General features: G+C 40.3%; 1 protein-coding gene across 5 annotated transcripts in view; it reads right to left on the reverse strand.

Annotated features, from left to right (window-relative positions):
* The window catches only part of APP (amyloid beta precursor protein), a gene marked incomplete at both ends in the record, with an annotated part of 237102 nt that overhangs the window by 80733 nt on the left and 140338 nt on the right, over positions 1-16031 (reverse strand). For 2 of the 5 annotated variants that reach the window (XM_082010906.1, XM_082010905.1), the window contains one exon: positions 6715-6882. The exons of the other annotated variants lie outside the window; for them this stretch is intronic. In XM_082010906.1, the coding sequence (XP_081867032.1) occupies positions 6715-6882 (168 nt within the window). The remainder of the gene's footprint in view (positions 1-6714; positions 6883-16031) is intronic. 5 annotated transcript variants of the gene reach the window in all.

Consider the following 16031-nt stretch of genomic DNA (forward strand, 5'->3'; position numbering starts at 1 on the left):
CTAGGCATTGAATGATGTCAAGCACTCACAATGAAGAACTGCAAAAATATGTTTTTCTTAATATTTCATCTACACTATTCCAAATTGGCCTCAACTTCACCAAAATGCATGATTCAGCCAAGTTTTCATGCCAGAGAAAATAAAACCCAGCAGATACAGGCAATTCATGCTGGAGATGGTGGGAGAGGGACACAAGTAAAGTCTTAAGACGTAATGTCCCCTTTACTGCTAATTTGGGAAGCAGTAAGACAATTTAATGTAAAGATCCTTTGTGATGAAGCAACAGGTTGTCCCAGTGTGACTGGCTTGAGTGAATTTGTAATAACTTAGGTTTTTTTAATTCATTCAAATAAAAGACGTCGCACTTACTGTGTGAAATGCTTCCTTACAATATCGCTACTTAGGAAGGCAGATTTTTAGTACTTGAAACGTTATCACTAGACTTCTGTATTGTAAATTATATCTCCTGTACCGCCGTGACAAATTACTATTGTAGCTAGTTGCTGCAATCAATATTTTCCAGCACTAAGTGCACTGTTTAAAAAAAAAAAAAAAAAAAAAAAAAAGGCATTCCTGGCACAAAGGAACTTGCAAGCTGCTGCTTTTATAGACAGAGGCCTGCCAACTCCCCCGAAAAGCTCACGAGCGGTGAAAGGGCAGTAGCACCTCGTCCAGATGAACGTGCCCTAGACATGGCCTGCTTTCTGTCTTTGAGCCTCCTACCTGACCTCAAGCTCAAGCAACCTTTGTAGCTGTACAGATAAAATGAGCAATCACCCAGCAAATAAAACAAAGGATTAAAGCATGCTACCTAACTAAAAATTGGGTATATTTTACCGTTTTGCTTACAGGAATGCACTGCAGCTCTTTAATGCCTTGGACACGCTCTGGAAGTTGGCATGCGAGCTTAGCTGCCCAAACACTTTACTTCCCACTAACTAGGGAGATGTCAAGATCCCGAACAAGTAACACATGGATAAAGGAAATTCCTGACAAACAGGAGTATCGTCTTACAAGCCTTTGCTGTGAAAAGGTACAGATTGTTATTCTCAGTACCTCCAAAGAGAAATTAAACTGAACACTGCAAAACACTAGAGGTCATGAATTTTCTCCTCACTTAAGAGCATGAAATGGAAACATGTTAAGACTGATCTCACCAATTATCAGGGACAGAGTGATGCTAATCTGTAGGCAAGCTGAAGTTAGCCTATATAAAAAGCAGTAAGAGTGCATCCCCCACATTAGTCTTAGCCATGTGCACAATATTTTAATCTATATTTCAGAGGGTGTGAAATTCCATGTATATTATGAAATTGTAGCATTTAATATGTTTCTTTTCATATCTTCCATTTGAAATGGAAATAAAGTATCGGCCACTTAAAAATCACCAACAGATTTAGCAAGTTTGTAAGTTTACAACAACATTTAGCCTAGAGAATAAATACTATTCTACCTAAAGTAACCCAAAACCTGTGATCATGCTCTAAAATAGAACAATGGGTGGTGACATTTGAACTTACTACTAGGTTTCAGGGTTTACAAGGAAGGAGGCAACTGACAACACTGAACCCTGTTAGTTCCCTCTGTTGTTAGCTGTAGGAATTCAGTACAATGATAAAAAACACAATCGTATAAAAAAAGGTAATTTTAATGATATGTTGGAAGTTTTCAAAACCTGACCGTGCCACCAGAGTACAGTCCACTCCCGCTTTAGATGCAGAACAAATGAAAACACAGCGGCATGAATTCCACTCCACTCTGAACGTACCACGCCACGGCTGCAGGAGCTGCTGGGAGAGCTGTCTTGTACGCAACAACTGACAAATGAAGCGCATTTAAGAGAACAAATTTTTTCCAGCTTTGAAGCTCCTCACGTCCATAAGTTAAGACTTGAACATTGATGTAATTTCAAAATAGTACCTACTAAGAATATATATTTCCTATAGCTTTAAGGATGTTTAACAAGCAGCAATTAAGAGACAAGGGGAAAAAATTCATACAGTGATTATTTTTTAGTATGACAATAAGAAAGAAATCATTCCTTTGATAACAGCAATTTACCATCTTCAGCTTATTCTTGTCAATACATATCCATTCTGAGGTCATTAAATCTGAATTAACCACCTCATAGATCCCAATGACTTCAAAGGAGTAATTATGGCCAGTCACACAGTAGGAGTTTGAGTCCTTATATTGAATAGAAACTGCAGACAGTATTGAACATCCTTATTAAAAATCATTAGAGAGAGCATGTTGTCTGGCAGGCTGAAGAAACTGGTAACGATCCTTAAAGCCTTCTACTTCTAAGGCATTATCAGTTCCCATGTAGCTGGGTGATGAATGAAAAAATTTGACAGCAGTAGCTCCTACCCAACAGACAAGTAATTTTTGTCAGACCACAGTGCATCGGTCAAATTCGTTGACAGTGTAGAGAGTCTAAGGCTTTGCATGACAGGACAGACCCACCTTTTCAGATCAAGGCGAAGAGACTTCAGCAAGGAAGCAGAATAAAACATGAGGGTTTTTTTTCCTGTAGATAATGTGTTCATGATATTAGTATCAGTATTCATACCTTCAGTATTCATAGTGTATGAGTGTTTGTGACAACAAACAGAACATCCTCAGGTTTTGGTTCAGTCCAGTTTCAACGCATTACGAGAAAAATAAACTCACATCCCACCCCTTCATCTTTTGCCCACTATTCAAGAGAAACCCAGCCACTATCCACTATTTCAAATTACCCTCTGTAAAATCTAACTACTTCATCCTGCAAAGCAAAAGGAAAGACATGCCTTTAGTCTCCATCTTTGTCTCCTGCCTAAGAGAGGGTCACTACAGGACACAAGGGAGTAACAATAATGTGAGCACTGAAAAGAAAATGAATAAAGAATGGAGTAAATAAATAAGAATGAATGGCAGGGGCAGGGAGGCATAAAAATCAGATAGATTAAGTTAAGGGTGACGGGGCGGGGGGAAGACAGAACAGAACAGGGGTGGCCTAGATGGAAACTCTTCTCCACTGTTTTTCTTTTCTTCTGTGGGGTTGGGGTGAGGGTGTTTGCCTGATCCAAAGCTTGCTACAGCCAGGTAAATAAAAACCTCTTTCAGCAACATTTGATTGGTACCAAAGACAAGATCTCAGTTAAGTGCTGAAACTTATTGTATTCAGCACTTCTAATTATTTTCCTTACTGTTTCTATTGAGCAAAATGATGAAGGATAAGGAGAAACAGCATAGTGATTCTGAAAGAGCAGATGAAACCAGAGAAAAATAAAAGTTATTTTACTAACAGAAATAACACATGTATAGATCAGGATATAGAATACACTGAAATAACACGAAAATACAGGAACAATAAGGTAACTGAAGTAGCTTGGAAAGCGTATCCTATAGAGTCAAATGCTTGAGAAACTACTGAAGAAAACCAGGAAAAAGCCCTCTGGGATATGAACAAGACCAGCTCTATTTTTCCTCACCGCCAGTTGTGCAAATGAAGCCACGCAGCTCAAGTTGTCAACCTAACTCCATTTTCCTTAAAAAGAAAATGACTCAGACCAAAAATTGGTAATCCCAAAGTAAACCAAGATACTTATGAAAACAACACAAATGGTAACGCTTTTGGCACTGTTTTATTGAACTGAACTTAAAAAAAAAAACAAACCCAAAATAACTTCCATGAGGCAGAGAAGGATCTCCTGGGCTTATCTGAATATCCTTGTGGATATACTATATAGCAAATTTAGAAGTTATTTCATTTTTGATTTCACATGCTGTGTAAGAAATGCCAGTCTTCGAAGAGAAGATCGGTTATCCTCCCAACCAGCAGGAGCACGAAGTGTACAACTTGTGCTGCCAAGAGACCAGTTTGAAGAAGCAAGACAATCTAATTTCCAAGTTTCATTCAATCCATAATATTATTTTTAAGACCATGACCGAGGTCGCCCTTTGTAGCAGAAGACTTCCTGCAAAAAGATCACTAGGTTGGGAAAAGGATCTGAGCAGCCTCATCTCAATTCCAGCATCGAGTAAACTCTGCTGTTTGCTTTTACAGTCAGTGCTATGATTTCACCTACAACCTGTATATGATAATGCCACTGCATTATCAATGTGGCAAATCAGAGTCTCATCTCTCCAAGTTTTACTGCATTAATTCTCATGAAGATGGTACTGCTCTTTTAGTCAGCAACCCCCTTCCCTCTGTGTAATAATACTGCAGCACTATGAAAGCCAGAAATGAAACTCTCAGATTTGAAGTGCTGGGTGAGTAACTGCAGCTCCGTATGCAAGATGCACAATGTTAGGAGATCCCTGAGTTTGCACAGAGTGCCACTGCAGAATTTAGACTCAGAAATGCATCCATATGGCTCAGCTTGAAGGGCAGGAGCCAAAACCAACCTGTAAAAACTGGATGTTCAACAAAACTGCAATCCTGCAAGAGTCAAGATCTATTAAAAGTCCTTATTTATGCTGTTGTCCAGCCTTCACAAAAATATTCTAGACTTTTTAGTAACGCTGACAAAGGCAGTAATAATTCTTAATTCCTACTAGGTATGTGAAAAGGCTGCCTTTTTTCAACAAGAACCAGCATATGCAGCATTTAGAAACTCTTCTACTGACCATAAAAGTAAAATGCTCAGCACAAGACCAATAGCTATTTTTCATTTAAAACTACTTTGTTGGACATGAAACGTAAGGATGAAGACATCCCCCCACCCCGTCTTCTTTAATTCTTAATTTCTGCAGAAAGCAACAGGTACTGTCATAAGAGGTGTAATATCAGAGGAAGGTGACTTTCGTTTGCCTCTTATAGACCAAGGCAAACACCTGAATTATCCAAAGCTCTGAGCAGGTAAATCATGTTTAGTCCTGTCATTCTTCCCTTGCTAACTGGGACTACTTCTAGATGTAAAGTAGCAAAAGATTCAGTTTCTCAGCTATTTTCCATTATTAGTTTTGATGGCCATCATCTTGTCCGGGATCCAATCACCACTTCAGTGTGATACTCACCCACATGCAACTGAAAAAGGTAACTGTCCTTTACAAATTCTCTACTGGCCAGAACAGCAAAGAATAAATATAGCCTCATCTCAGCTACCTGAAACTAAATGTACAAGAGCTCAAGTGGCTTTTCTAGGGTTATTGTTCAACATCTCTCTCACTGCAGGTTTTTTTCTATGCTTCTAATCTGCATGAGCCAGCTACCTTCTGTATCAATATCAACTTCAATACCAACTGCCTGCCAATATCACATACCCTGAATTTTTCACTGCATAATTGTTTCTTCTTTAAAATTCTCTTTTTTTCTACTACTGTCTTAGTTTAACTTGTTATAAAGTCCCAGTTTTTCTTGCCTGTCGCAGGAGGCACAATCAGAGACACACCACGTTTTGCATCTCTGGAAAGGCCTTACCTAACACAGCAACTTAATGGTTCAAGATTTCATTCTTTTAGCAAATATATTCTAGCCCTCATTCCAATCTACACATAGTTCCTCTCTCTCTTTACTACATCTTCTGTCTTGTTGCAGAAGCTCATCACTGTCCATGAGGTATCCTCCTCACTCGCCTTGTGGTAGCCTTTCTCCACATCTCTCCACGGAGCTTTGTCACGAACAGCTCTGAAAGATGCCGAGATGAAATGCAGCTGGAGCACCAGAGCAGCAATCCTGCTTCCATGACCGCTCTTGCTCCCGCTCCAAAAAATACAGGTCAGCTCCTCTGCTCCCTGGAGCACATAGCACACCTTGCTGCCTGTGGTTGTGTGCATTTTAAGCCTTCTACTTATTGCAAACATTCCTAGGTGCAGTTTGGAAAATATTTTACTAAAATATAGCCTCAACATGCCGCTTCTGTTCTGCCCCTCCCTGCCCTTTGAGCAGGCAGGGCAGTGAGGTATGTACTCTCTCTTTGCTGTGTCAAATGTAAATGTCAGCCGATACTTTCTCAAGAGAATATGCAGGCAAGGCAGATTGGAGGGGAACGTACCAGAGGCTCCCGAACCAAAACCCAGCTGATAAACCCAGCATCTGATTCATCAGCTTCAATACTCTGTGATGGTGAAAGCCACCTTTCCCAAAAGTCACAGTGCAAATGCTCTTTCGTCAGGGAAAACGACCATAAAAATATATGGTGTGTTAAAGTAAGTGGGAAGTGACCGACATCCACGTGCATCGCAGCCCTCAGGGAAACCTAAAAAATCAAATGTCATTTCTCCCCTTTTCATTGCAAACACACACAACATATTCAAACTAAACCAAACATAAAGAAAAATCTGGAAATAAATATTCCGATATTTTAATGAGCTTATATTTCTTTAATTAAAAAAGGTCAGCAATAATACATGAAAATACACTGTAGGAACTATGAGCTATTTTAAAACTTACCTGAGGCTTCCCTGAGGCTCGTGTTTTTCGCTGCACATGCACTGTACATGCACCCACAGAGACACACACACACCATCAGTACATTTTGACAGAAAATTAAGAGAAAGTGAGCGCGAAGGCCTCGTCTAAGGAAGTGTTAGGCTTTCAGCTACCTACTTGCAGACCCCCGTCTACAGCACCGAGAAGTCGCCCACTACCATGCTGGGTTAGCGAGAGGCTGATGAGGATCTAGCAGTGAGCGGAGGCGTTGGACAGACCGCGGCCGGGGGTTAGTGTGAGCCCAGCCCCGCTCCCGAGCAGCGGGAGCGAGCGAGGCACGGAAGGGCACTTACTGACGCTGCCACAGACCGCCATGCAGTACTCCTCTGAGTCAAAGTTGTTCCGGTTCCCGCCGCAGCCGCCGTAAAAGAAGGGCGCGCACTTTCCTTCGGCCACGTCAAAGTACCAGCGGGAGATCATCGCGCGGCAGGGACCCGTCTCGGCTTGCTCCGAGCACACCTCTAGTCACAGGAGACCCGGAGGAACCACGTTTAGTGTGAAAATGGTATTGTCTCGATTTCTTTATTAGGTGCCTCTCAAATGCCCACGCACGCGAGCGAGGAAGGAGATGCACCAAGGAGGTATTTCGGGGAATCGGAAACCCTTCCCTGGAAAAACACCCTGGAGGCAACGAAGGTAAATTCTGAACTGACCAAATTCGTGCCGTTAAGTCTCCTTAGCCTGCCTATACTTCTAAGTTTTTAGCTACCTTATCCGCACACACTGAGGGGTGCTGCCCTGAAACAATCTCCAGCATGGTGGCAATGGTACAAGCGTTGAGTTTTGTCTGCTTCCAGGCCAGAGGGGTACAACCACCCCCCAGCTCCTGCCTGCGGGACCGGCCTGATGGCCCCAGGCAGACTGCTGCCCAAGCAGCCCACTGCTACCTGTCTGGAAGGGGAACACCTAAAAGCAGAAGGTGCCACTTTTTTTCTTGATGGTTTTTAGCTATACATCCCCCTCCCTGCCCCCACTGAGAAGGTGTCCTAGGTTATACAGAAGAAAAACCGAAATAAAAATACATATAGGTTACAGAGGAAAACAAATTCTCTTCAGACATCTATTTATATATAGTCACTGCTGAAGAATCTCCCTCTTGCAAGCTGCCTGGCACAGGGTCTGTAATTCATAGTTCCAGGGCTCACATATATAAAATTACTGCCATAGCTTTATCCCATCCATGGGAGGAAATCTCATCCCCAGTGAATATATACAGGAAAAAATTAAAATGGTTTGTGTTTGTGTTCACTGTGAGCTGCCACAGTCTCTGCCTACATCCTGCAACACATGAAAACCTGAGGCAAGAACCGAACCACACAAATTAAAGGGAGACAAAGCAAATCCTGCCCGCAATTTGGAATTCAGCCAATTACACATGTAAATGCATAGCCCTTTACCAATAATGTTCCAAACAGGCAAAACCAGTTTTATCTTTCAACGTGCTGCATAAGTTGTTTCAAACCTACATAACGTTAAACACCAACACGCCCCTTCTGCTTTCATCCCACACACTGCATTGGCAGACAAACTGGTACTTTCAACTAGAGGCTTCTAAATTCTCTGCACCTACCTGAATTTTGTAGAAGGCAGATCCCTAAGGGTTGCAAGGTATGAAGAAGTATCAGCGCATTAGCACTGAAAATGCCCCACATGCTCATCAACTCTAAGATTTTGGCTACAAAGAATCCTGCTTTTCAGAGTCTGTCCCGATCCATCACTTCACTCTCCCCAGGAGCACCACTATTTACATTGTCACTGGCAGGCAGTGTATACCTACACTTCCTTAAATATATATTATAGGTATAATTTTACATGTGTGTAACATATTGACATATAGTATCTATGAATAATGTAAAGAATCAATTTTAGGAAACATAAAAGAAACAGATCCAAGTGTATGCAACCATCAAGGGTGTGCTACAAATGCCACAATTCTGTGTCAAGCAATTAGGGGGAAAGGACTAGTGGGGAGTGAAGGAATACTACTTTGTTTTTTTTTTTACTTCAAGAAAAAACAAAGTAAGTATATTTAATTGTACAACACATTAGTTACAATTAATTGTACACTACCATATGGTTAATTACAGACCACATTTAGTATAAAAGTGTTTCTTCTGATGTATTTTAAAAGCAAATCCAGCCTCACTGTCCAATCATACAGTCAAATCTTCACACAAAGTTAAGTTTGCACAGCCTTGGAAGAGCTGCCACATTGTCAATTAAAAATGAATAGTGACTCTTGATATTAAAGAGACAGGTATAAATCAAGAGAATTTTTGCTGACAGGAGATGTCATTTCAAAAAACACAAAGGTTTCAACAACTCAGTCTTTCTTAGGTAATGTTGACTATGGGCTGACCTCTACCCACACAGTAAGTGCCTTCTAGGTTTCCTCAAAATATTAGTTCTGCTATAAAGTCTGATTTATTTCATTTTGCACTGTTAAGTGTTATCAGGATGGGAATGGTTCCCATATTTAATCTGAAATTTCCTATAGGTACCTCTCACAGAAAGAGCAGCAGAGATTTTTTTTCTGCATGTGCAAAAGCAAAGGTAATTGCCCATCAAATAACTGATGACAGCGATAACAAGGAATTGGCTCTTTGGAAACTGAAGTCATTTATTCACATGAAGATGCACTTGGACAAGCATTCAGGAAACCACAGAGTAATACACTAGAAAGAGCAAGCCTGAAGCACTGCAGCCCAGTGCTGTGGCCAGCAACCTGCCATCTCCCACCAGGCTGGTGGTGACACTGCAGGGCAGTGGAGGGACATCCTTCCCTCCAGCCTGCACAGGTGACCATACTGCTGCTGGCGAGATCTAAATGGAAATTATTTCATCGCAGAGAAAAATGGTCTACTGCGCAAACAGTTTATGACCTAAATAAAGATAAAGAACAGAGGCAAAAAATGCTCTGGGTTACTGTTCTATGATCGCTCTGTTTGAGGGAAGCATGTTGACCATCCAGTCTAGGAAGCTCTTCGCTGCTGTCATCCCTTTCCCGATGTCACCACCACCATCCACCACCGCCTGTTCTCTGTGGAAGGCTCCGAGTAGCATTCCTTCACTCGGCTTCAGGATGAAGGTACATTTTCAAACCAGCTTCAATGCCTGGGAAATTGTCCCATCACTCCTGGTGGTGGGCCAGTTGCTCCTCCCACGCCTCTCTAAATTCCCATCACTTGCCCCTACAGAAAAAAGCCACTGCATGTGATCCTCAGCTGCACCACCTCAACTGAGGAGATGGGGAAATGAAGTGCAGGGATGGAAAATTCATCAGGTTTTACTGGGCTATTAATCCAAATATCATTTCCCCTTCCACTGCTACCGAGTGTAGCAATTAATGCCTATGATGGATGAGCTACAGTATTTTCACAGGTATTAGCAGCAGGCAGGCAGCATACACTGCTACATGATTAATAGAAAAATTAAAAACTGTCTTTGCTTCATATATTTATCTTGTTGCTGAAAACTGATTAAAAGATGAGCTACTTTTTGCCACTGTGTAATTCAATTTTACTTGATGCCACAAATAATTTGTATTGAGTACAGCATTAATGTGAGATTTGCTTTGTTTAAGGAACTGGCTCACTCTCCCTCTTCCAAAGATACATTTTTTCATTTGGCTCCATGGAACTGGATAACATTAAAGAGGACAAGCCTTTGCCACAGCCCAGGCTCATAAGCAGTCTAAATTCTGTTTTCAGATGCTTACAGTTTTCAAACCACCCTTCTTCAATAAGAAAATTTCTCTCATCTTCTCTGTGCCCTAAACCGAAGATTACAGTTGCCAATACCTTCCTCCTCTGAAACCTTTGAGATGGCAAATTATTTTTGAGATAATCAGGAAAGTATAATTCAGCTTTCCTCATTCTACGCTTCTTATACTTATTCCAGCCTCTCAATGCAAAAAGAGGTATTTTTAACCAAGCAGGTAGATAATTTCCTGAAGGACAGTGCTGAGGCAAAGCTTTTTGATTTGCCTTTAAATTAATAAGGTGATATACTGAAAACTAATCAGTTACACTAAACATCGGCACTGACTGTATTATTTTTTCTTTGCAAAGCACAGACTGCAGCATCCTAGGAAATACACAGTCTTCAAGTATGTGGACGTTGATTTATAGTGGCTTTACACAAAGTACTTCCATAAACACTCATTTACCAAAATGCTGTAAGGAGAGCTAATTAGAATTTATGTACAAACACTTTAGATACTTTTGATAATCAGTTTTTACAGAGGGAAGTATAAAATATGGTTCTGAATGGCATTTAAAAATTTTTCATTACCATATAAATTGTTTTTTTCTGTTCCTTGAAGAAAACCAATTTTAAATCAAAGTGAAATTATATTTGCTTTTTTTCAGAATCTCAACTCCATGCTTTTTTTTCCACATGGGACTAACACTCTGTGAACACCAACATTTTCAATTGAGGAATCTGAAATAAAACTTAAACGGGGGGGAGGTGGGGGGTGGGTGGGGAGTGGACACAGAATTAAAGCAAAATTCATATACTTCTATTGCTGTAAACACCAACGTTACTCGGTATTTTCTTCAGGATTTGAAATTACTTAAATGATTAAGAAAACTAAGCTCATTTAAATGCTGGCACAATCAGTCCCAAACCTTAAACCAGAAATTCAGTTTGAAGAGATTTAAGGGGAAAAAAAAAATAAATAAAAAGACAAGCAGGAGGAGTTAGACTACCAACTCCGACCTGTCTTGGAAGTTAGGTCCTACGTTTAGTTTACATGTCTGAAAAACCTCTTCACCTTAATGCTATGGTAGAAAGATACCATCATGCTGGCTTATAAATATTACAAGTCCTTTAATTTAGCCACTGTAATGGAGAAATATTGTATTGATGACTCTTTCTGCCCTACCAGTCCTTGAAGTCTGAAGTTGCTATTGTCAAGTATATGAACCAACTCACTAGGACCAGTATGTGTTTGCTTTACCTATGTTGGTGTCAGTTTAAACTGTTTATCATAATCATGCGGGGCCCAAACAAATCTTAAACAAGGACCTAAGACAGTTAGCTGCTTAAGTATATGGGATGACAGTCTTGTAATTTACATTTGCATTTCACTGAAGGACAGAGTAACCGATTAATGCAAGAGAAGCCAAAGGAATAGAGCGCTCAAATATGTATCATGAGATGTATGCTCCACTTTCATCACGCACTAGTATACAGAATATTACAATTAGAGTAATTTCGGCTTCTGTGTCTTCAGGAACTGAAAGTTATAGTTTGAAGATATTAATACACATGTATCTATATTAGCCTCAATTTTTTAACTAGCTGAGAAAAATTAGGCAAGTTAAAGAGTAACTGAACTCCGTTTTTCTTCTAGTTATAGTGTCTGTGTTCCAGGAAAGCACAATACTTGTTTGCTCAATGAATTAATCAAAGGGAATATTTAAAGATAATTTCACTGAAACAAAACTTCCTCATTCTGAATATATGCTTAGAAGAAGCAGCCAAATTTTAGTTTGAGTATTCAAAGACAAAAGCTAATTTCAGAAGAGGTTTTTGGAATTAGGAGGAGACAGCTGTGAAGCTGGCACATACTGTAGGAAAAAAGTTGGTGCACAAGCTACACAATTGCTAAAATACTTTCTACTAGAAAAAGTTAAAAGAAAAAAGCAAAATGATGAGTTCTAAATGCAATGCTGAAGAACAGCTCTTCTAAAACTGTTAAATAACCTGTAATTGCCATTCTGCACAGTTATGGTTGAATTTCTCTCTCTAACGTTCATTCTGAAGCTACTGGAGGGGAATATTTGGAATACAAAAAAAAGTAATTGTATACTTATCTAGAATACAAAGACTTAAAATTTTGAAGTGCGATAAATAAATGAAAATACATTTTCTATGTACCTGTGCACAACACAACTACATTTTGAACCAAGGTGCCATATAGTTACTACTGATGGCCAGAACCCAAACAAAAACCCCACCTTGCTTCTAAATGTAGGTCAGTAAAATTTCATGAATTTATGTATATTTTTAGAAAAGGTATAGTTTCCACATAACATCATGATCATGCTAACATGGCAAGACACTGAATATGAGGATTAGCCCCAAAGTGCGTACCAGTCTTTTTACAGAGCAAACCAAATTATTCAATTCATTATTGCTTCAATACAGTAAAATGAAATTTTCTCTGAGGAAATAGCTTCTTGTGGAAGTTCCACGTTTCAAATGGAACCACTGTCTATCCTCCAATGTTATGTAAAAAAACACTATTACTGTGTTTAGTATTGCAGTACTTTTGCCCTTGACCCAAAAGAGGAATAATATATTGCGTTTCCGTCAACAAGATTACTAGATCATAAAAAAGATTTCTTCTATTTGCAACATAGCTCGAAGTATCATATTACGGTGGAATAGCTGTGCTTTAAATTATAACGTCTAATTAAAAGCCACCAGTTATTTTAATGCAAATCCATGAGTGTAATTTTATCATCTCTTGTTCATATGTTAGAGTAGTTCATATTCTTCTTAATGAAGACCTCCTAACAAAAAACCAGTAGAGGTATCATAATGCATACTAGTCATACAGCAACCTATCGATGTTTTCTTAATAGAGGACAGAACTACGGGTTACCACTTTCCAACTAAAGCATACTGCATAGCCTTGAAGCAAATGAAGAAGAACAAGGAACTACTACTTCAAAAGAAAGATAGTAATCTTTCAAAGAAGGAAGTGGGGCAAAGCTATTGTGGGTGAAAAAAGCCCAAATTAATCTAGTGTATGCTATAGTATTAACCCAAAATTTAGAGCTGATCTAGCAATCAGGGTTAACCTCCCTTTCCTTAGAATAGATGGTAGCTGTCACTAAATGGATTTAAAGTCTTTCAGACATAAAAATCTTTGGCAAAAAAACCCCATGCTAGATCAATACAGCTAAAAGCTACTGCACAAACATCAGGCTACCTTTTCTACGGCTAGGAAACCAGCATATGGTCTCTCGCTTGCAATTCCAGATTGTAAACATAGCTAAAATGTCACGTCAAGCCACACTGCTTAAATTTTTTCCTAACTGTTTAAAGAAATCCAGCTGAATTAGAGAGAGCAAAACCAATTGCTAGAGGGCAACATTATATGCTAGATGAGGCAGGTCAAGCTTATGCTGCTGAATCCTCTGCATCTGCTGATAGGTAGTATGCGAAGAAGCTGCCAAGTGTTTTCTGCCAGGCTCTGCGCTGACCCCGCTGCTCTCCTTTAAATGAGACTTGATTGACTGCTATGTTGATGGGAAGCTGAAGTTGCTTATTCTTTGTTGTACACCGAGAGGGACTGATTATTCTTGTCGCCTACTGTGCTGAAGGAGAGCAGAAACGAGATCACAAACAATTGCTCATGACGGAGGAGCAGCACTCCTGCTTGCTTCGGTCACGCGCTGGAAGAATCACCTGGAGCCTGGATGCCTCGGGAGCAGCTCTGCAGCACCCGCGACGCTGTGACGACGACAGCAGAAATCAAACCTCTCCCTTGCTTAAATCCCAGCCAGCAGAGAGTCACCTCCCTTGCTCCATAGAGAGACAAAAGTCAAGAGCCACAGTTTTCCTGCAGGGCTTCATAAACAAGCCACACTTTCTTCAGCACAAATTCAGCGATAACATCTCCTAGTGATCAAGGGTGAAAAATGTGGACCTGAGATTAATTTCAGTCTTTGCATCCCTGCAACCTCAGATCCACAATCGTCTGGGTTTAACATATGAAGCCCAGCAAGACCAAGTTTAAACTGGGTCTGCTCCCCCAGTGTATATGAACTGAGAGTAAAGATGGTCTGTCACAAAATGTAGGAAAGTGGATACAGGCAAACACTGTGCTATGGAAAGTTTATTCACATTTATTCACTATAGCTCATAAAAATACGGTTGCTGCAGAAACTGAATGAAAAGACTGCCCTGCTGCCAATGACCTCTCCCATTCTCTTAGAAAGACTAACTCCCTTTTCACTGAAAGTAAGTTTGCAAGTGGTTCTACTGTTGCTATTTTCATCATGATTCGTTAAAATATGCATAGAATTAAAATTGCCTGACAAATTGATTCTACAATAGCTCAAGTGTCTTTAAAGTATAACATTATATTGATGCGTTTCAATTATTTATGGGTTGACAGCACTCATTCCATTGATTTTGGGGAGAAAGAGCTCAGTACCAACCCACAATTAGATCCTAATTTACAGTTTGAGAACAGTTGGTCTTTGTTGATTTCACATATGAAAAGCAACTCCTCTCAAATTGGACAAACCCACTCTCTGTGCTCTTTAATGCTAATGACACAATATTAGTTACAGCTTCATAAAGCATACATAAAACTGGCTGTAAAGTGTGTGTGAAGAGCGTGCTAGGATATGTTTTATGAACTGCACTGACTAATGTTTGGGAAAAGCAGCCTGAACAGAGCTCACACTCGCAAGAATGAAGCTCCGACACTTAAACCCATCTGGAGAGGCTTTCAAGGTGTCTCCATGATATGGACCACTTCTTACTATGTACGTGGCCTACAAGGCACCTCTGCCTTTTTCATTTGCACCAACAGCGACAAACTTTCCTCTTTGCAACAGCAAGACAACAGCAGAAGCTTCTATGCCCGATCTGCTGGCCATATCAGGAGGATGGGGGCCCTGAAGGAAGCTTTCGCTTAAGTGCAGCAAGGGAAGCAGAAGCAAGGGACAAGGCTCTAATTTACTTGGGCACTTCTACATTTAGAAAGAAGCAAGCACTTTGCACGGTGCAGCTCTGTCAGACACCAGTCACACACGTGCAGGGACAGTCTCAGTACCCTCTGTGCCCCAGGAGGGCTGTGGCAGAACTGCACTGAAAACTTGCGTCGGTAACGGCTTACCCTCACCTCGTTTGCAGCAACATGTATTTTACTCATAGTGGCCCAAGGTGGGCAATTTTAGACTTGGGAAGAACAGGACAATAGCGTTTCACTGTCAGCTAGCAAGCGTATACATTTCTAAAGGATTTTTAAAAGGTGGCTTCAATAGTTTGCCTCATCTCTTTTCTATTTTACATTCATATTATTACACACTATTTTCCTGAAAGCTAAATATCTTAACCTCTTTGAAATGTCAACCTCAGTAAAGAAACACGCTCTAGCTAATTTGTCCTCATTTCCACTCATCCAAAATCCCATTAAAGTCAAGTGTTCTTTTTTTTTTTCCCTCTCTCTCTCAATATTCATTTACCAGCAAGAACAGGGCGTTTTATCCCCAGGTGGTGAAAGCTCACATATGGAAATACATTTAATTGGTTTAAAGATTTAAACATAATCTCTTCCCACCCCCTCCTCACTGAAATGGCTCTCTAATAACTGAGCAAAACACTCAACGCAGTTATATAAGACAAACGCACAAGATTGCGTTGCCAGCCTTAGAATGAAACATTTGCAAGTGATTTTGGCGAAGCATTAGCGCTTTTGATGAGCGAGCTTATCTGCACAGAGACCTATAGAACAGAAAAACCTAAATGAAGTAACTCTTTTTCCCAAAGCATCCCCCCGGGCACCCCTCTCTCCCCGGTGCGTGTGATGAATCGTAGCCGGCAGCCCCCTGCTCTGTACCTGCTCTGCCAAACGTCGGCA

The sequence above is a fragment of the Phaethon aethereus genome, assembly GCF_964289735.1.
Source record: "Phaethon aethereus genome assembly, chromosome: 1".
Classification (NCBI taxonomy): Eukaryota; Metazoa; Chordata; class Aves; order Phaethontiformes; family Phaethontidae; genus Phaethon; species Phaethon aethereus.